The sequence below is a fragment of the Anguilla anguilla genome, chromosome 3 (genome assembly GCF_013347855.1).
Source record: "Anguilla anguilla isolate fAngAng1 chromosome 3, fAngAng1.pri, whole genome shotgun sequence".
In the NCBI taxonomy this organism is placed as follows: domain Eukaryota; kingdom Metazoa; phylum Chordata; class Actinopteri; order Anguilliformes; family Anguillidae; genus Anguilla; species Anguilla anguilla.
In genome coordinates, this window is record NC_049203.1 from 61,388,748 (window position 1) to 61,408,204 (window position 19,457).

Here is a 19,457-nt window from a genome sequence, read left to right on the forward strand (position 1 = left end):
AGGTAAGAGTAAGAGGAGAAAGCTGAGTCATGTTATTGGTACTTCAGTAAGAGGAAAATATGAGTCATGTTATTGGTACAGATCATGTGATGAAGGCACCATGCTGAGGTGAAAATACTTCATTTGAAACGTGCTAACCCTTTAGACCCGAGTAAGATTTAGACCCCCATTGAGATTACTTTCCAATATTCTGAACTAAATTCTTTTGTGTGATTCTTTTCTTTTGTACGGTTTGGTCGGTAGCATGTTTCTGTGAAAATCAGGGGTCTGCTGGCGTGTGTTCAAATCTTTCTGGCACCTGAAGTGTTAAAGTATGTCAAATATGTAATTCACAGGGGGGGCTAGGGGACACCATGCTCTGGATATGTACAGCCCCACGTTGGGTGTCAAATTCATTTGGAAAAATATACTTATAATATGTATTCCACAGAGGTCTGGCCCTTTTCAGGGGAAGTGCTGATCCAGGACCAGTTTTACCTTTTAGTTTATGATGATTAGTTTATAATTAAGATGTGGACAGGAGTTGATCTCAACAGGAGTAGCACTCCTACTCTGAGTGTTATGATTATTGACCCTAGAAAACAACGCTGGAGAGTTTCTCCTCATGTTAATGATGCCAGTGATTTGCTTGTGGAAAACAAGCCGTTGGTTAACAAGTGGCACTGTGGACGATTCTGTTTCTTCGGGGCAATTTAGTTGGCATTCACTTCATTAACTGAAAATATCTTCACAGAGCATTGTGGGAATTTTTCGTTTTATGAATCAAATTCGATTAATTTCCTGAATTAACTGAGACGGGAGGAAATTGAGGCCAACCTTGTTGACTCGGGGACTCTAAACACGCCACCCCCCACCCACCCCCTCGCTCTCCAGAAGTGTCCCCGCGGCGACGGATCCTGAACGTGAGCCGCTCGGTGTGGAAGCAGGCCAACGTGGCCAGCGACCTGTGGGAGAAGCTGACGGCGCGCTGCGTGGACCGCCATCGGCACATGGAGCGCACGCTGGAGAGGCTGCTGCAGGTGCAGGGCGCCATGGGGGAGCTGGGCGTGGCCCTGGAGCAGGCCGAGGGCGTGCGGGACGCCTGGGAGCCCGTCGGGGACCTCTTCATCGACTCCCTGCAGGACCACATCGACGCCACCAAGGCACGCCTGGCGCACCGCCCGAAAAACACTGTGTGTGCTTGTGTGTGTGTGTGTATAGGTGTGTGTGCATGTGTGTCTGTGTGTGTGTGTGTGTGTATAGGTGTGTGTGCATGTGCGTGTGTGTGTGTGTGTATAGGTGTATGTGCATGTGCGTGTGTGTGTGCGTGGGTGTGTATAGGTGTGTGTGTGTGCTTGTGTGTGTGTGTGTGTGTGTATAGGTGTGTGTGCTTGTGTGTGTGTGTGTGTGTGTGTGCGCGTGTGCGTGTGTGTGGGTGTGCATGTGTGACCGTGTGTGTGTGCGCACGTGTGTGTGGACGCATGTGTGCGCACATGTATGTTTTTACACGTCTGTGTGTGTGAGTGTGCATGTGTACCTGCAGGCTTCTGTTTGTGCGTGTACATCTGGATGCGTGTGTGTGCACATTTCTGTGCTCATGTGTGTATGCATGTGTGTGTGTGCGCATGTGTGTCTGTGTGTGTGTGTGTGTGTGTGTGTTTTACAGGTTGACTGACAAGATCCTAACCAACAGTACAACACGCACCACTGCCCTTCTCTATTAATGTAAACCACTTTCATGTAAGAAGCCATTATTTAGGATGATGGATGATGATTCCGTACGCTGGCATCTCGCACTTTGGAGCTTTAGCATGATTGATCATTTTCTTGAGTGGTTTGGAACCATTACTCGATTCCTTCCGCGCGGTGAACAAAGCCGCCATTGTGCCACTGCCGTCAGAGGGCAGCCCTTGTCAGCGGCTTCGCCAGTCGAACGCTCTGCCCTCGTGTTCGTAGTACAAGCCTTCCTGCGGCAGCAGCGGGGCCATTTAGAAACGGGCGGGAGAGTGTAAGCGCAGCGGAGATCGTTAGCGCCACCGCGGCTGGCTGCGCTGTAAGAGCCGCGCGGCTCATTAGCGAGGTTGCGCCCGCCGCGCGGTGACCGGGCGCCGCCGGTCAGAGCGCAGGGCAGCTAGGGGGCGCTGTTTGACGCGGGCACTCCGCCTCTCTCCCCGTCCCAGCTGTTCAAGGAGGAGCTGACGCAGGTGAAGGAGGGAATGAAGCACATCAACGACCTGGCGCACCAGCTGGCCATATCCGACGTGCATCTGTCCATGGAGAACGCCCGGGCCCTGGAGCACCTCAACAGCAGATGGAAGCTGCTGCAGGTACCGGCGTCACCCCCCGCCCCCTCCTCTGGCCTCCCCCCTCCCCTCACACCCCGTCCCTCTTCTGGCCTCCCCCCCTCCCCTCACACCCCCCCCCTCCCCTGGCCTCCCCCTTCCCCTCACACACCCCCCTGCCCTCACACCCCATCCCCTTCCCTCCTCTGGCCTCCCCCCTCCCCTCACACACCCCCCCCCCTCACACCCCGCCCCCTTCCCTCCTCTGGTCTCCCCCCTCTCTCCTCACACACCCCCCCCCCCTCACACCCCGCCCCCTTCCCTCCTCTGGTCTCCCCCCTCTCTCCTCACACCCCCGCCCCTCCCCTCGTCTGGCACCCGCAGCGGGCTCCCCCCCTCTCCCCTCACATAGCCCCCACCCCCCCCCCGGCACCCACAGCGGGCTGCCCGGCCCCTCTCTCCTCGTTTGGGAGATGTCCCGGGGGCCGCTCCGCACCGCAGACCAGAGCAGGAAACGTGCAGTTATGGCGGTAATTGCGATTCCTCCTCGCCTTAATTTGCCCGCGCGTGGCGCGCTCCTGTGGTTGAACATCCCAGTTTGGGGCTCTCATAGGCCGTCTTCAGGCTGCACGTGTCTGCTACGGGGAATTCAGCAGTGTTTTCACAGTACCATACCCCCCCCCAAAGACGCGCCTCATCGCTCGAGTTAATTGAGCGTACCGCACGGACCGCACAGCAGCGGGGGCTGCGATCGAGCTTCCGAGCGGCAGTCTGGCTGTTGAAAGAGGGAAAAGAAGCTTCTTCTCTTTTTTTCCCCCCCTCCTTTTTTCCCCGTGTGCTGAGCTGAGTGCTTCTCGCCTGGGTCTCTCTCTTTTCCCTCCACTCATGCTCTCACCTTTTATTTTCTAGTGAATAATGTGATAAATGCAAAATTCATGATTTGAGTCATTTGAATAAGAGCTCCGCTCTGGGTCTGGTGACACGAATGTAATGCATTAGAAGGGCTGATTTCCAATGTTTTTCTTTAATATTTTCGACTTTAATAATTCAGAAGCTCAGCCTCGGGTAAAGGTACCAGCACCAGTATATACAAAAGATGTATTATATTACACGGAATAGCTGGCAATTACATTTATTCAGTATACCGGAATTTCCTCCAGATGCGACGGCTCCCTCCCCCGTGTGCATCCCTCATGTCGATCTCGGTAAATAAAAACATTGTGCTTAAAGACATGTCTTACTTAGCTCTCCATAATGCCAACTTCAGAGCGCAGATGTCCTGAGATGCTTCATAACATCGCTGCCGGGTTCCTCTGCCTCTGCCTGTGCGTTTGCCGGCCTTGCTTGTGTACTCATGATGTTTGGACGTTCGCGACTGGTAATTTACGCAGTAAATCTATTACTCTGTGAATAAACCTGGATTAACAGACTTAAATCCCTGTAGGCCTGTGAAAAAAAAAACACTGTCTTGCGTCAAGTGATCAAGGAAATGTTCTTTTTACTTTGAAAATCCCTCCTCTCTCTCTCTCTCTCTCTCTCTCTCTCTCTCTCTCTCTCTCTCTCTCTCTCTCTCTCTCTCTCTCTCTCTCTCTCTCTCTCTCTCTCTCTCTCTCTCTCCTCTCTCTCTCTCTCTCTCTCTCTCTCTCTCTCTCTCTCTCTCTCTCTCTCTCTCTCTCTCTCTCTCTCTCTCTCTCTCTCTCTCTCTCTCTCTCTGTGGCTTCCTGCTGAAATGCTTGTCCCATCCTGAGTGTTACCCTTTGAAGCCAGTGGAATGTGTAGCTGTTTTTTTTTTTTGCAACACACCTGTTCAAAGGGCTGAAGGCACATTTGCTCAGTGATGTCCCGCCTCCTCCCTGAAAGCGGGGGGGGCCGGGGGGGGGGGCGAAGGTACCACTGGCCGATTGATCTGTCCGTCTCCCGCAGGGCTGCATCGAAGAGAGGCTGAAGCAGCTGCAGGACGCCCACAGAGACTTCGGGCCCGGGTCCCAGCACTTCCTCTCCAGTGAGCGAACCCGTTCGCGGTCCGAAACCTCGCCCGCGGGCATCCCGCGCCACCCTGGCGTTTCCCTTCATCGCGCCGGCTTTGTGTCTGTGCTCCGCGGCGCCGTCGGGGGGGCGGCTGGACTCCCCGCCTGGACGGCGCTCGTTAGCGCGTCCTCGTTAGCGCAGGGGAGGGGCTCGTACCGACTGCGTTCGGCAGCTTTGATAAGCAGCAGTGTTTTGATTCGGCGGCCGTGGAACTGTAGTGGGTCGCCACGGTGACTGCGGCCCTCGACATCCGCAGACGTTCACACCAATCAGGTTAACGGATTTTGGAAAGTCCAGGGGTAGAGTAAGAAAGTAAAAGTCCGGCCATGTGTTTCTTCAACTCGTGAACTCAGCCAGCTGGTTTCACTAATTAGTTCTACCTCTTGGCTGAAAAATTTAGCTAATTAGCAAATCCATATGATTGGCACAAAATCCTGGGGAGTTTTACTTTCTGAACCTGCAGTTTCCACGTCCTCAGATAAACAGTGCACTAGTAACATGCACAACACTTCATATTTGGACATACACTACGTGGCCAAAAGATCCAATTGATCCCAAAGGTGTTGAATGGGTTTGAGTTAAGGGCTCTATGCAGGCCAGTCAAGTTCTTTCACACCAATATTGACAAAACCTTTTCTATTTGGACTTTGCTGTGTGCCTGGGAGCATTGTCGTGCTATAACAAGAAAGGGTCTTCCCCAAAAAGTGCCTTGTTGCCACAAAGTTGGAAGCACGGAATGCTCTACAGTGTCATCGCGTTAACATTTGCCTTCACTGAAACTAAGGGGCCTAGCCCAAACCATGAAAAACAGCCCCAGATCCAGAGTTGTCCAGACACTTTCGGTCATACAGTGTATGTCCACCTCCAGGTTTAGAAGAGGTCTTGAGCAGAAAGTGTATTTGTTCTTAAAGTGAGTTATGGGCTCAGAAAGTTTAGGAAGCACAGTCACAGCGGGTAATGTCACCGGGTTGCAGTGTGCTCTGGATGTGAGTGATTCATTGGCAGGTCTGAGGCCATGATAACTCTAAAGAGAGCAATAAAATATCATTTTACAGACACAACAAGGGCCGACTGTGGATGCCGGCTCTCCTTGTAATCGATACAGCAGGCACCTGTATTCGATTCCAGGCTTGCCTGTTCAACGTATTGCCTTTATTTATTTCTGTTTATGCCTCTGAAAATAGAAGGGCTGGTGTGTGATTATTATGTCATTGGTAGAACAATTAGGCCTGAGTAACTTAAACAGTTTACAATTTTTACATACTGTAGGATGCTTATTGAAGCAGTTCAGGTGGAACACCTTGCACAAGGGTACAATGACAGTGTTCCTCCTGGGAGTTGAACCTGCAACCTCTGACTTGCTAGTCCAGTTTCCTGACCATTGCCCTGACATTACACTGCACTGCCTCCTGCACTGTTGACTCTGAACCAGTTGGCTCCCGCTACCTGCACACCCCTGCAGTCAGTTCCCGTTGAGGGATACCTTTGTGGGAAACACCTTTGTGGGGGAAACATGGGGGCCGTTTAGTTTCATTTTGTGTCCTGACGGATTCGGTTTCCCTCCGCAGGTTCCGTACAGATCCCCTGGGAGCGCGCCATATCCCCCAACAAAGTGCCATATTACATCAAGTAAGTCCCAGTGGCTAATGATGGGTTTCTGTCAAACGAAAGGAGGAATTGACACAGGCCCCCACGCTGAGAGGGGTGGTGGTGGTGGTGGGGGGTGGGGGGGGTGGGGGGGGGGGGTCTTGCGCAGACTTCAAAGTGATTCCCATTACAATTACCTAGTTATTTTACACTCAAGAGTTAGAGACATCAGATATAGCGCTGCTGTCGTTATTTTCTAATAGGCTAATTGGAGAAAAGGCTTGTTTAGCCTCCCCTGCTGTGGTTCTGAATGTGGTTCTCTACCCCCCTCTGCGTATAATCTCATGCCATCTGGACGCAGCTAGGCTACTTCACGCCACGGGTCAAAATGCAAAGTCATTTGTGCCCAGTGGCACCAGACTTTTTACAGTAAGTCTACCGTATCATTAGAAGTATATGGAGGCATATATAAATGTACTGTGTTCAGCATGCATTTCATGCCGATTCCTTTAGAACACTATGGCCTGTGACCACTTAAATGTCTCTAATGGCCTATACATGCTTACATTTAGGAGTTATTTGACAAAGTCATTTGGTGTTGTTACCTGTAAATTTAAAAAATAATTTAAACAAAGGTTTGTATAGCCTACCTGACTGAAAGCCATTCCCGATTGACTAAGCCTTATCAATCGATGGGAGGGTGATCATTTTTTAAATACCTTCCAGGGTTTGGAAAACTTCCCCTGCCTGTTATTTTTACGAGGCACGTATAGTTTTTTCTTTGAGGCGGTGTCATGCTGAGGGTGGTTTGCTATCTGCTTTGGCCAGTTGCAGAGTGTTGGTAAATGTTGCCGTTGGGTGTAAAAGCATTTGCACACAGGCAATATGACCTGGCATCAGATGATCGAGAGTTTCTGCAGGGAATGCTGATCCATGTGCATGATGGTGTGGTGATTGAGAGCACTCTGTGATAACCTAGCTCTCTCTTTCTCTCTCTCTCTCACCCCCCCTCTCTTTCACTCTGTCTCCCCTTCACCTCCCTCCATCTCTCTCTCCCTGTTTCTCACCCCTCCTCTCTTTCACTCTCTCTTTCTCACCCCCACCCCCCCTTTTTCTGTCTCCCCCTCTCACCCCCCTCCCTCTCTCTTTCTCTCTCTCTGTCTCATTTTCTCTGCTTCTAGCCATCAGGCCCAGACAACGTGCTGGGACCACCCAAAGATGACGGAGCTGTACCAGGCCCTGGGTATGACAGTTATCCCTCCTCTTAGTCTCTTCATCTTCACACCTTCCCCACTGGGGGGGGGGCGAGTGTTTACCACTGCTTCACCTTGTCCCTCATTAATTTGGAGTACGCCGCCCCCCCCCCCCCCCCCCAGAGACCACGCCACCACTCTAATTAGCCTGGAGGCTGCCGTTGGCCGGAAGTATGATTGCTTTTGTAGGATCTTAATTAATTGTGATTGAACAACGTTTGCCTTCCTTATTAATCTGATCTGACCAGAGGGTGCCCGAACGTCCACGCTTTGAACGGTCTGGTTATCCAGACAAAGCCTCTTTAATGGCTTGTGTGGGTCCGCTCCGCTGCAGAGGTGAGGGCGGCTTGCCGTTGGGCGTTTGCTGCCGTTGGGCGTGCAGCCGATGGATAATTCCCTCTTTCATTCTCTCCCTTTCTTTCGCTCCTCCCTCAGCTGACCTGAACAACATCAAGTTCTCGGCGTACCGGACGGCCATGAAGCTGCGTCGGGTCCAGAAGGCCTTGCGACGTACGTGAAGCCGTCGCCGCCGGCCCCTTTAGAGCCCTGCATTAGTTCGGGCTGGAGATTCCCCGCTGCGCCACGACGCTGCCGATGTTCCGGGCCTCTTTAAAGCGAGGCGGTTTTTGGGCTAATTAAGCCGCGTAATTGGTCCGGCGGGTAACCGAGAGAAAAGGTAATTAAGCCGTTTGGATGAGGCGGAAACTCGTGTCTCTCCGAGGCCGGGCGTGTCTAGCGCTGGATTACCTCCTCTGGCGCCGGCGCTCTGTGAGTTATCCTCTCCTGGACTGACTACCATGTCACCCTGCAGCTTGTAGACCAGCTTTACTGTGGGTCTCTGGTCATACCTGCACTTAAAGCTCTTAATCAAGGATGTGATTTTTCTTAATAATTAAAGAAACACTGATTTTCACACTCTAAATGTCTCTGAGATCACTAGTATTTGGCCGTTTTGCCGAACCTTTGTCCTGCTATTGATGGTTCAGAGAGTGAAAATATGCCATGTTGAGTTTGCTTGTGACATGCAGTACCTCAATTCTTTGCCGTTTGGTTGAGCCATTCATGGTCTGAAATCAGTATTTCATAAAAAAAACCTCACCCCTGCTTAATATCCAGCCAACCCCTGGATGCGACCCAGCATGCCCTGCGCTGCTGAATGAGAGAGATGGATGTGCTGCCCTGTCGGCCCGCCGGCCCCGCGTTGTTAGCAGAAGTAATTGCGAGGCTGCCATAGTAACGGCGGAATCCTTTCAACTGCCCCGTGCTAATGATTGAGCAAGCCTATTTGACGGTGAAATAAATACATAAATAAATAAATAAAAGCCAATAAATAAAATAAGTGCAAAATGCATTTAGCTTTCTCTAGTATCGGCAGCAGTGAATACCCTGTAGCCGGCTCCCCCTTTATTGCAGCATTGTATTATCTTATCATTCAATTATGGAGGACCTGAGAGAACAGCTAGCTGCCAGATAGTTTAAAAAGCTGGAGCTGGTTTTTGCAAAGGGAAGCAAAACCCACTCAAGCACTGACAAACAGCTGTTTGGGAAAAATGATGCTGCCAAAGGTGATCATGCGCTCACTGAGTGTGATTTTGTGTGTGTGTGTGTGTTTGGGCGTGTGCGTGTATATGCATGCGTGTGTGTATGCATGAATGCATGTGTATGTGTGTGTGTGTGCCTGTGTGTGCGAATATGTGCTTGTATGTGCATTCATGTGTGTGTACGTGCATGCATGTGTGTGTATGTTTGCATGGGTGCATATGTGTGAGTGTGTGTGTGTGTGTTTGGGCGTGTGCGTGTATATGCATGCGTGTGTGTGTGTATGCATGAATGCATGTGTATGTGTGTGTGTGTGCCTGTGTGTGCGAATATGTGCTTGCGTGTGCATGTGCATTCATGTGTGTGTATGTGCATACGTGTGTGTATGTGTGCATGGGTGCATATGTGTGAGTGTGTGTGTGTGTGTGTGTGTTTGGGCGTGTGCGTGTATATGCGTGTGTGTGTGTGTGTGTGTATGCATGAATGTATGTGTGTGTGTGTGCCTCTGTGTGCGAATATGTGCTTGCGTGTACATGTGCATGCATGTGTGTGTACGTGCATGCATGTGTGTGTATGTGTGCATGGGTGCATATGTGTGAGTGTGTGTGTGTGTTTGCATGTGTGTGCAAGCATTGCATGTGTGTGCGGTGTGTATATGTATGTGTGCACGTGTGCATGTGTGCATATGTGTGTGTGCCTGTGTTTGCATGTGCGTGTGCTTGTGCATGCGTGCATGTGTGTGTGGGCGCGTGTACATGTGTGTGCGTGTGATGTCCCTTGCAGTGGACGTGCTGAGCCTTGGCAGCGTCGCGGCCGTGTTCCGGGAGCAGGACCTGCAGCGCGGCGAGCACGTGATGGACGTGGTGGAGGTGATCCGCGCCCTCACGGGCCTGTACGAGCGCATGGAGGAGGAGAGCAGCGTCCTGGTGAACATCCCGCTCTGCGTGGACATGTGCCTCAACTGGCTGCTCAATGTGTACGACAGGTACGCCCCCCCCCCCCCCCCCCACCCACCCCACCCCCGGCTTAGGATTTGTGTTTTTTTTTCTTCTGCCATCAATTTGGGTTTTGGCTCTCAACCGTACGCTGCTAATGAGAAAAATCTGGGGTATATTTTTTACTTTCTACATAAATTTCTCTAATTGCTTTTTTGTATTGTTTTTTTTTTTTCCCTCCGAATACTCACTTGGAATGAGAATGAGCGAGAGTAAGCTGAGTTCATGTACATCTCGTTCGAGGACTTCATAAACTTCATTTTTTTCTCCCAGTGTGGAGGAGAACTTAACTCCCAGCTTCTCGGCCCTTGACCCTGATGGTCTGTGGTCCTCACACCTCACACCCCCCCGTTGGAGTGTGTGTCCGTTGGAGTGTGTGTCTGTTGGAGTGTGTGTCTGTTGGAGTGTGTGTCCGTTGGAGTGTGTGTCTGTTGGAGTGTGTGTCTGTTGGAGTGTGTGTCCGTTGGAGTGTGTGTCTGTTGGAGTGTGTGTCTGTTGGAGTGTGTGTCTGTTGGAGTGTGTGCCTGTTGGAGTATGTGTCTGTTGGAGCGTGTGTCCGTTGGAGTGTGTGTCCGTTGGAGTGTGTGTCCGTTGGAGTGTGTGTCCGTTGGAGTGTGTGTCTGTTGGAGTGTGTGTCTGTTGGAGTGTGTGTCCGTTGGAGTGCGTGTCGAGTGGGGGTGCAGCGACGCGTCTCTCTGACTCGTATTGCCGCCGGCGCAGACGCGTCGTCGCGGCCCGCGAAAGCGCTGCGCTCGGAAACGGAGACGGAAGCGCAGACGGAACGACCCGCTTTCAGCACGCGTCTCCCCGGACGACGCGGAACGCCTCGCTTGCGGCTGCGAACGGAATGGCTCCTCGCGCGTGCTCTGGGCTTAAAGCCTGGCCCAGCTCTACCCTCGCGACAGGGATAGGTGTTCCGCTGGTGCGTTTGAGGAGAGCCAAGAGCTGCTGCAATATGTAGGCGTTTATCTGTGATGGTTTGAAATTTTGAAGACTTTCCATTTTAACCTTTTGTAATATTTCCAGATAAGTATTTTTGGCTCAAGTATACATTTCCATGTGTGGGTGCATCTGTGCAGTCCCACATTAGAGGAATTTTGATGCTGTGCCCCCCCAAATCCGGTGGTGATGCACACCTTCCCTCCACTTAGAGGTAAAAATATCTCAAGCGCTACTTAAAGCACCCAAGACAAATGAATTAGCTGAAACACAAAGACAAATGTGGTGAAGACCTACCAGGCCAAAGCTTTAGAGCAGTTATAGGCATCTCGGGAGCAGTAAACCGTGTGTGGGAGGTTTTTCCTCTTTATGATTCATGTCTTGCCTCCACACCAGGGCTATGTTTTGGATGTGCCTATTCCGTGCCTGTTGGAAGTACATATTCCATTCCTTTTGGAAGTGCGTATTCCGTTCATTTTGGAAGTGCGTATTCCGTTCCTTTTGGAAGTACGTATTCCATTCATTTTGGAAGTGCGTATTCCGTTCATTTTGGAAGTGCGTATTCCATTCATTTTGGAAGTGCGTGTTCCATTCCTTTTGGAAGTGCGTGTTCCATTCCTTTTGGAAGTGCTTATTCCATTCATTTTGGAAGTGCGTATTCCATTCATTTTGGAAGTGCGTATTCCGTTCCTTTTGGAAGTGCGTATTCCATTCATTTTGGAAGTGCGTATTCCGTGCCTTGATTCCCTCCTCTTCCCCTCCCCTCTTATCCCGCAGCGGTCGGAACGGGAAGATCCGCGCGCTGTCCTTCAAGGCGGGCCTGGTGAGCCTGTGCAAGGCGGACGTGCAGGAGAAGTACAAATGTAAGTGCCGACTGGCGTCGCCGTGGTAATTTACCTAACGCAGCCAGCAAACCCAAGCAAACCCCAACGAATGTGCCAAACAAAGCACAACGAGCCAGCTTGATAACAGGCATTACACGGGACAGCCACTCGCTCTAATGGAACCGGCTAAACTGAGCTGCAATAACGTTAAAAGCTTTTTGCTTTTTATTTTCCCGAAGTACAAAGTGCTTTCAAAGCTGCAGAGAGACCGCGGCCACTACACGTAGAAGATTCGGCTTTTCTTTTTGTTTTTTTTCTTTTTTTTCTTTCTCGATTTTCAATTAAGCTCTAATATTTTATGGGCACACAGCTTGAAGGGAAATGGTTTTAGAGCATCTTTACGGCTGTTTTTATGAGCGGTTCTGGTAAACGCGCTGCACCCGGGGGAGGGGGGGGGGGGGGTTCCCTCGGTGAGAAGCGGAACACCAAAAAACACTCGGGTCGGGGGGGGTGGGGGGTGGGGGTGGGGTTTGGGGGGCGGTTGGGCAGTCGAAGATGATCTCGTCCGGGCGAAAGACGGACATGTTTTCAGCCGCGCTGTGGTGGGTGATTTAGTGCGGCTCTGATTGGTCGTGATTTGGGTTATTGCTCTCGTTGGTTTCGGAACAGGAAGGAATGCCCCCCACGGGACAGTTCTACAGTAGCTGGGGTGAACGCCAGATCGTCCCGGAGATTGATCACACGTTCGCTGTGCTCAACTCCGCGGATATCACTGATTACAATTATAAAAGGCGCATCTGGTGTTAGTAAATCATGGTAAATGATGCTACTTTCCACTGCCTGTGCTATAGGCCCTGCTTAAACATCCTAGAGCTCGTTTTTGTTCCTGAGTCTGTAGAAAGCGAGGCACAGCCGGTGAGCTCCTCTGCTAATTTAAAGTGTCTTGTGAAGCTTCTTCGCACTCCCGCGTCTGCCTTCGTGTCCTCGGGTAGTTGGCCCTTCGTGTGTGTGTCTGGCGAGCCCGGGTGTCGCACACACTCCTCTCCTCTCTAGTGCCTGCAGGAATGTGCGGATGCTGGAGTGTGGTGTAGTGTGTCAGTGCTGTTCTTCTCTCTCTCTCTTCTCTCTCTGTCTCTCTCTCTCTCTCTCTCTCTCTCTCGCTCACCCCTCTCTCTCTCACTCTCACCCCCTATCTCTCTCTCTGTCTGTCATGCCCCTCTCTCCCTGTTTCACTCACCTCCCTCTCTCTCTCACCACCCCTCTCGCCCTCTCTCTCTCACCCCCTCCTCTCTCTCTCTCTCTCTCTCTCTCTCTCTCTCACCCCCCCCCCCCCCGGTCGCTCCTCATCCCGTGGCTGTGCTGCTGCTGCTCCGTGGCGCGTCCCATTCGCCAGATCTGTTCCGGCAGGTGTCTGGGCCGGGCGGGCTGACCGACCAGCGGCACCTCAGCCTCCTGCTCCACGAGGCCATCCAGATCCCCCGGCAGCTGGGCGAGGTGGCGGCCTTCGGGGGCAGCAACGTGGAGCCCAGCGTGCGCAGCTGTTTCCGCATGGTGAGCCCCACCCTCTCGCCTATAGCCACGCCCTTTCATCCCCCCCCCCCCCCCCCATTTTCACCTTTGATCACTCCTCTGGCCACACTCTGCCAGGCCAATTGTCACCCACTGTCACGCCGTCCCACCTCCTGTCACTTACATTTTTTTTACCTGTCCCTTGCTTGTCACGTTCTGTCACTTCCTGTCACGCTCTGTCACTTTCTACCACGCTCTCTTAGCTTCTGTAGTGCAGTGTCATTGCCTGTCTTTTGCTATTCTGGGGCACGACAGTTGTCAACATTGTTTAAGTACCCATGCTGCTAACATGCTTTGTATATAGCCATTATCATGCTTGTTGCATTTGTCAGATGTGGACCGGGAATCCTGTTAACTGGGTGGATATTTGAAAGCCTATTGAATTAGAATTGTTAATTAATAGTGTTAATTATGTGCCATGCTGATGTTTTATGCCTTTTGTTTGATATAATTTTCCTTAACAAGCTGGTATTGATTTGTTCTAGCAGAGCACTAATCATATTTTGGTTTGAAGTACATCATTTTGGAAAATTGACACAGGGTTGGGTGCCTGATCCTTGATTAACTGCTGCTGTTTTCATGTCTCTGATAACAGCCACGCTAATTAAAATAATTAATTTCAAAATTTGTTCCATGTCATTTTTTAAAACTTTGGCTGAAACATCAATCTTGGGTTCTTCTGTCACCACTTAATCGCCGTATTAATATGGCCGAGCTGAATTATGACATGGTTTGGCATTTTTATGAACTGAGAAGGACTTCATTGTTGTGTTTTTAGTCTTGTGATGAAAATTAAAATCTTTTTTCTCTCTCAAGTAGAAAATGTTAGCTTGTTTTAAGTTACTTTTTGCTTGTGAAGTGAAATTGTCTTACCCCATTGGCAAATCTTGAAATTAGTCCAACTGTCTCACCTCATTGACAAACGTTTTGTCTTATTTAGCAAGAAAGTATAAGAAATAAAACTTTAGGTCCAAATATAAGTCAAGAATACTTGTTAGTATAAAGATAATTACTTATTTTTTGGTTTTTGCAGTGTAGGGAAATGTTGAGGTTGGGTGGAATAACTGTTGAAGAGAAATGGTGTATCTATCTGCTGTGAAGTCCACACTCACAGCATGGTGACTGGTGACATTTCCCCCTAGTCTGGATGTGAGTCTTACCCATGCCAGGCCTGGGTATTCAGCTTCCCACATGGATGGGCATAATTCACAATGGGTGTAAGGATGGTTTCAGTTGACAGGTTATTCCTCACCTTGTTACACAACAGCAAGACCTCTGGCCCGTTGGGCACCAGTGGTCTCACTGCACCAGATCTTTTCAGTATTTTCTTCTGCCATTTTCTCATTGTGAACTGCATCTGCATTTAAACAAAATGTGTTTATGAGGATTCGGTCTCCAGTGAGGCCCTGCTGAAGTGCACCTGACAGCTGTCTTATTTAAAATTCACATTTATGCGATGCTTAATTCAGTAGATGTGAATCATGGCTGCACATTTGGGATTGACTGTGTGTTCACAGCTCTATTACTCCTGCATGGCAGCTGGTAGTTATGTTTTATCCTGTTGATTGCATCGCATATGCCGATCTCTGATATTTACATTCTGCCTCTGTATTATGATACCGATGATCCATTGGTAAGGGACTCTGCGTAACAAGTAAATAAACAGAATTATACAGGTGGCATTATTAATTTTGATTTTGCTAATAATAATAATAAAAAGAAGAAGAAGAAGAAGTAGAAGAAGCTGCATAGTGTTTTATAGCGTAGTTTAGTTCTCTGTGCTAATGCATATAATAGTAGTGGTGGGTTGTAACTTTAATACTGAAAGTACATAATCTTATGGCAGCTTGTTTTGGAGTCGCTCAGCTTTCACTGGTTGCCAAAGCCCATTTCAGATCCCTCGTGCCTGTGTCCCGTGTGTGTGTGGGGGCGACATAGCTCAGGAGGTAAGACCGATTGTCTGGCAGTCGGAGGGTTGCCGGTTCAAACCCCGCCCTGGGCATGTCGAAGTGTCCTTGAGCAAGACACCTAACCCCTAACCCCCAACTGCTCTGGCGAATGAGAGGCATCAATTGTAAAGCGCTTTGGATAAAAGCGCTATATAAATGCAGTCCATTTACCATTTACCATTTGTGTGTGTGTGTGGGCCCGTCTCCTCTCCGCAGGCCCCGGGGAAGCCTGCCATCGAGGTGTCCCACTTCCTGGAGTGGATGAGCCTGGAGCCGCAGTCGGTGGTGTGGCTCCCGGTGCTGCACCGCGTGGTCGCGGCCGAGGGCGCCAAGCACCAGGCCAAGTGCTCCGTCTGCAAGCAGTGCCCCATCAAGGGCTTCAGGTGGGGCTGAGAGTCTTACCGGGGGAGTCTTTTTGTGTGTGATTTAATGTGCCGGGATGCACGATAATATTGGGGTTGCACTGGAATAGGCAGACAGTAGCTTAAAAGGAGGCGGTATCGGCTGATAAATGAAGTTTATGGGTTTTATGTTGATGCAGATTACTGTTCTTGCACCAGAGATGCAAGGCAATTGATGTGCCGCTGATGCTGTCTGTTTACTGAAAACTCAAAATGCTTTTTAGTCATTATTCATTTTTAATTTTAGTATCATTTTACCAGCCAGATTCACATGCTGAGACACAGCAGCTCTCTTGACTCATGCTCTCTGCTTAATAATAAAATAAGCCCATTGAAATATTATACAAAAATGTTTTCCATCTTAAGTTGATGTTGGTGCTCATATCCTTCTTCCATGAATGTGGAAACTTGGCTGCAGTTTGCATTTGTGCTATAATGTAAAATATGGACATACTGGCCTATATTTCCAGAAAATATCAGTTATTAATATTGGCCCAAGAATTTCCATTTCATGCCCCCCTGATAATATGATTATATTCTACATTCTGTACCACATATATATATTTAATGTCTGCCATCATTCTTTAATTATGTTTGTTTTTATTCCTCCTTCTTTCCCCGACACTGCAGTGCGTTTCATCATATTTTTAACTTGCAGCAATAACTTTGTAATTTGGAGTCTTACAGGAAGCTGCTACTGTGGTTTCATAAGCATCCCTGCATATTGATTGTTTTTGCTAAAGTTTTTTAATGCGATTTTCTTGTGCGCAAGAAAATAAAATTAAACTGTACGTGCCGATGATTTTCTGCTTTTCAGAGGTATACAAAGAAGGAAATATTTCATATGAAGCACAAGGTGGAAGTCGTTGGTTTTTGGTGGCTGTGGATTGCATGGGGCTGTATGAGACATTTCTGGTTCCCCTGCCCTCCTGCAGGTATCGTAGCCTGAAGCAGTTCAACGTGGACATATGCCAGACCTGCTTCCTCACGGGACGAACCACGAAGAGCAAGAAGCTGCATTACCCAATCATGGAGTACTACACGCCAGTAAGGCTCTCTGCTGCCTCTCATTGGTCGGGGATAGGGGGTGTGGTTAGGCTTCAGCTTGTTCAACTTTCTGAGAATTTCAATACCGCAATGAATATGATTCCAGTGGTTCCAATGGTGCATCTTAAAATGCATTATTTTTGGGGATTGTAATGAGAGTGGGGTGGGTGATGTGGCTGATCTGGGTGATATCTGTATGGAGGAAATTAGTGTCACACTTTTTTGATATCCTTCCCTTCCACCCCTCCCACTCTCCCCCTGTTCCCCTCATCAACAACCTCCCCAACCCAATCATTGGGAAGACCACCTCCGGGGAGAAGATGCGGGACTTTGCGAAGACCCTGAAGAACAAATTTCGGTCCAAGCAGTACTTCAGCAAGCACCCGCAGAGGGGCTACCTGCCCGTGCAGTCCGTCCTGGAGGCCGAGAGCGTGGAGACGTGAGTGACCGGCTCGAACCGCACCCCCCCGGGCTGCTGCAGCCAATCAGAGCACGGCTCGCAACGGGGAAATGCAGACACGCAGAAAGCACAGGGTGACAGAGTTAAACAGGAACCGCTGAAACAGCACTGAAGCTAAAAAAAAAAAGTCACATTTGGAAAGAGTCTGGAATATTTCTGACACAGAGAGAGATCTGACGCCTCTGCAGCAGATGAGACGCTGCTTTCCGTGGGTAGCAGAAGAAAGGCTGGGTTTCTCTGGGGAAGCGGATGGGCGGGGTCTGCATTTGACAGGCGCAGGTTGAGAGGCAGCCATGGGGGAATAGCAGCGGAAACGGTAACGGTGTCTGTGGTGATGACATGATGTGATTGACACGTAGGCCTCCTTGTCTCCGCCAGGCCCTGCTCCTCTCCCAAGCTGCCCCACGCGGACACGCACTCCCGAATCGAGCACTTCGCCAGCAGGTAGGGGCTCAAGTGTTCCTGGAACCCATGCAGTTAGACCTCCAGAGATCTCAAGACACTCTAGCTCAGTGGTAACCAGTCCTGTTCCTGGAGATCTACCATCCTGTTGGTTTTCACTTCAACCCTTTCAAAGCACACCTCATTCAACAGCTAGAGAGATGTTATTGAGCTGCTAATTAGTAGCGTCTGCAGAATGGTAGTTCTCCAGAAACAGGGCTGACAGGATGGTAGCTCTCCAGGAACAGGGTTGGTTACCTCTGCTCCAGCCTAAACTTCTCTTCACTGTAGAACTCTTACTGTAACAGTGGTAGGCACGCCAGGGGCTGTGCAGCTTACCCATTGGTCAGTTGATCAGATTCTCAGGGGGGGGGCAGGGTGCAGGGAATTTCAGCCACTTCTGCTGGTTACAGCCCGCAGAACTGGCAGGTTTATCACTGTGAGCTGCATTGCTTTTGCCAGGTTTAAAGCAGAGCTTTGCCAGGCTAGGGCTTGAGTCCACTGAGACCCTCCTCAGTGGAGCTGAGTTACAGCCTCCTGAATTATTATCTCCACCAAGGAGAGCGCGCGCCCACTGCAAACGGGGGCCAACGGGGGGTCAGCGGGGGGGGGGGGGGGGGCGGCTGGAACCGGTGGGGAGGCTGAGAGCACGTCAGCCCCGGTGGACTGTGAGGCTTTTTTTTGCCGCAGGGTCGGCAGGGTTCGCCTGCCATTCTGTTCCCAGAATCCCTCTGCAGTGCGGTGGGGCCCTGGCCCGGACCGGCGGCGGGTTGGGCAGGGGACTGCGGCAGCCTTTCAGCTCCTGGAGTTTGCCTTCTGCCTGTGTGTGTCCTTTAGCAGTGACAAGGTGCTCTTTAAACTTCGCCCACACCAGAGCTGGGATTTCACTGTGCCAAAACAAGAGCACCATGCAAGCCACTTCCCTCCCTCCCTCCCTCCCTCTCTCCCTCTCTTTTCAGTTTGTCCTTCAGTTTTCTGCCCCGCTCACCAGCCCTTTCTTGTATTAATGGCCACGTTAATTCATCTGCTGCTCAATTAGTAGCTTTTATTCTGGCTCAGCTTCTTGGCTCTAAAGAAAAAAAAAAAAGAAAAAAAAAAAAAGAATTTTGCTTGCACAATGAGTTCTTATTGTCTGGCAGCGTTTTAACAAAAATATAAATACTGAGTGTCAGTTAGCCTGGAGTAGCAGAGAGGCAGACCGTAAGGGAAGCGGAGGCAGTTTTGCTGTGGGTTTCTCTGCAGTGTGACACAGCGGTTAGAGAACTTAAGTAACCCCACAGGTAGAAGGAATGAGTCCCCAGGCCTGCCACGGTTGTATTTATGAATAGGGAACGTGGCTTGACAGCATCTGCAAATGGATATAAGGTAAAATATAAGCTCAGAATGCCTACCCTGGAAAAGGAAATCTGCAAAGTAAGTTAAAATGGTCCTTTATGGACAAGTGTATGCTTCCGCACTGAAACTCGTGTTTAAAGCGCTGGTACCTGTTACGTGTGGACTACACAAGATCAACTGTCTGTCTGTCTGTCTGTCTTGATATCCCTGCCAATGTTGTGACTGAAAATATTGGTTTTCCATGTGTTGCTATTGAAGACATATAAATGAAAAGAGAAGAATAACATTGTTTTTGCTGTAGATATCAAACCCAAATTAAATTAGATCTGCTATCAAACAGAGGCAGACAGCCCCTTTGATTGTTGTGATGATGTGCAGTTCTGAGCATATATATATATATATATATATATAAACGAGAAATCTTGTTGCCATGTTTACTTACTCCAACTGCTTTAACGTCTTTTGAGCAGTTAGGGAAATCAAAATTTCTGTCAACGCTAGACTGCTAACACTGTGGCAGCCTAGAATTTCTTACGGGAAAATATTAGTCATTTCCCCGAAAGGGTAAGCAGATTTTTACTGTGAAGAGGAGTGGGTGTTTTTCGTCATCCTCAGTGATAATGCTAGACTCCAGAAGGGAAGACAGTTTTTGCTGTCTGATGATTAAGGTGTCCGGTGAAGGGGGAGAGGTGGGGGCGAGTGCCGGCAGGTGTGCTTATTTGTCATCGAGAGTGAAGTATCGCCACAGATTCAGCGGCGCCGGCCTTTGATAGTTCCGGTGCGCTGAGGGTCACCATAAGTCACCCCTCCTCTGTCAGTCAGCATCGGT

The 19,457-nt window shown here is 49.8% G+C and overlaps 1 protein-coding gene across 3 annotated transcripts in view; it reads left to right on the forward strand.

Annotated features, from left to right (window-relative positions):
* The window catches only part of drp2 (dystrophin related protein 2), an 88,980-nt gene that overhangs the window by 62,171 nt on the left and 7,352 nt on the right, over window positions 1-19,457 (forward strand). For all 3 annotated transcript variants that reach the window (XM_035409234.1, XM_035409236.1, XM_035409235.1), the window contains 13 exons: window positions 874-1,142; window positions 2,160-2,306; window positions 4,185-4,263; window positions 5,858-5,918; window positions 7,058-7,119; window positions 7,565-7,639; window positions 9,452-9,653; window positions 11,380-11,465; window positions 12,820-12,977; window positions 15,161-15,327; window positions 16,281-16,392; window positions 16,695-16,831; window positions 17,231-17,296. In XM_035409234.1, the coding sequence (XP_035265125.1) occupies window positions 874-1,142; window positions 2,160-2,306; window positions 4,185-4,263; window positions 5,858-5,918; window positions 7,058-7,119; window positions 7,565-7,639; window positions 9,452-9,653; window positions 11,380-11,465; window positions 12,820-12,977; window positions 15,161-15,327; window positions 16,281-16,392; window positions 16,695-16,831; window positions 17,231-17,296 (1,621 nt within the window). The remainder of the gene's footprint in view (window positions 1-873; window positions 1,143-2,159; window positions 2,307-4,184; window positions 4,264-5,857; window positions 5,919-7,057; window positions 7,120-7,564; window positions 7,640-9,451; window positions 9,654-11,379; window positions 11,466-12,819; window positions 12,978-15,160; window positions 15,328-16,280; window positions 16,393-16,694; window positions 16,832-17,230; window positions 17,297-19,457) is intronic.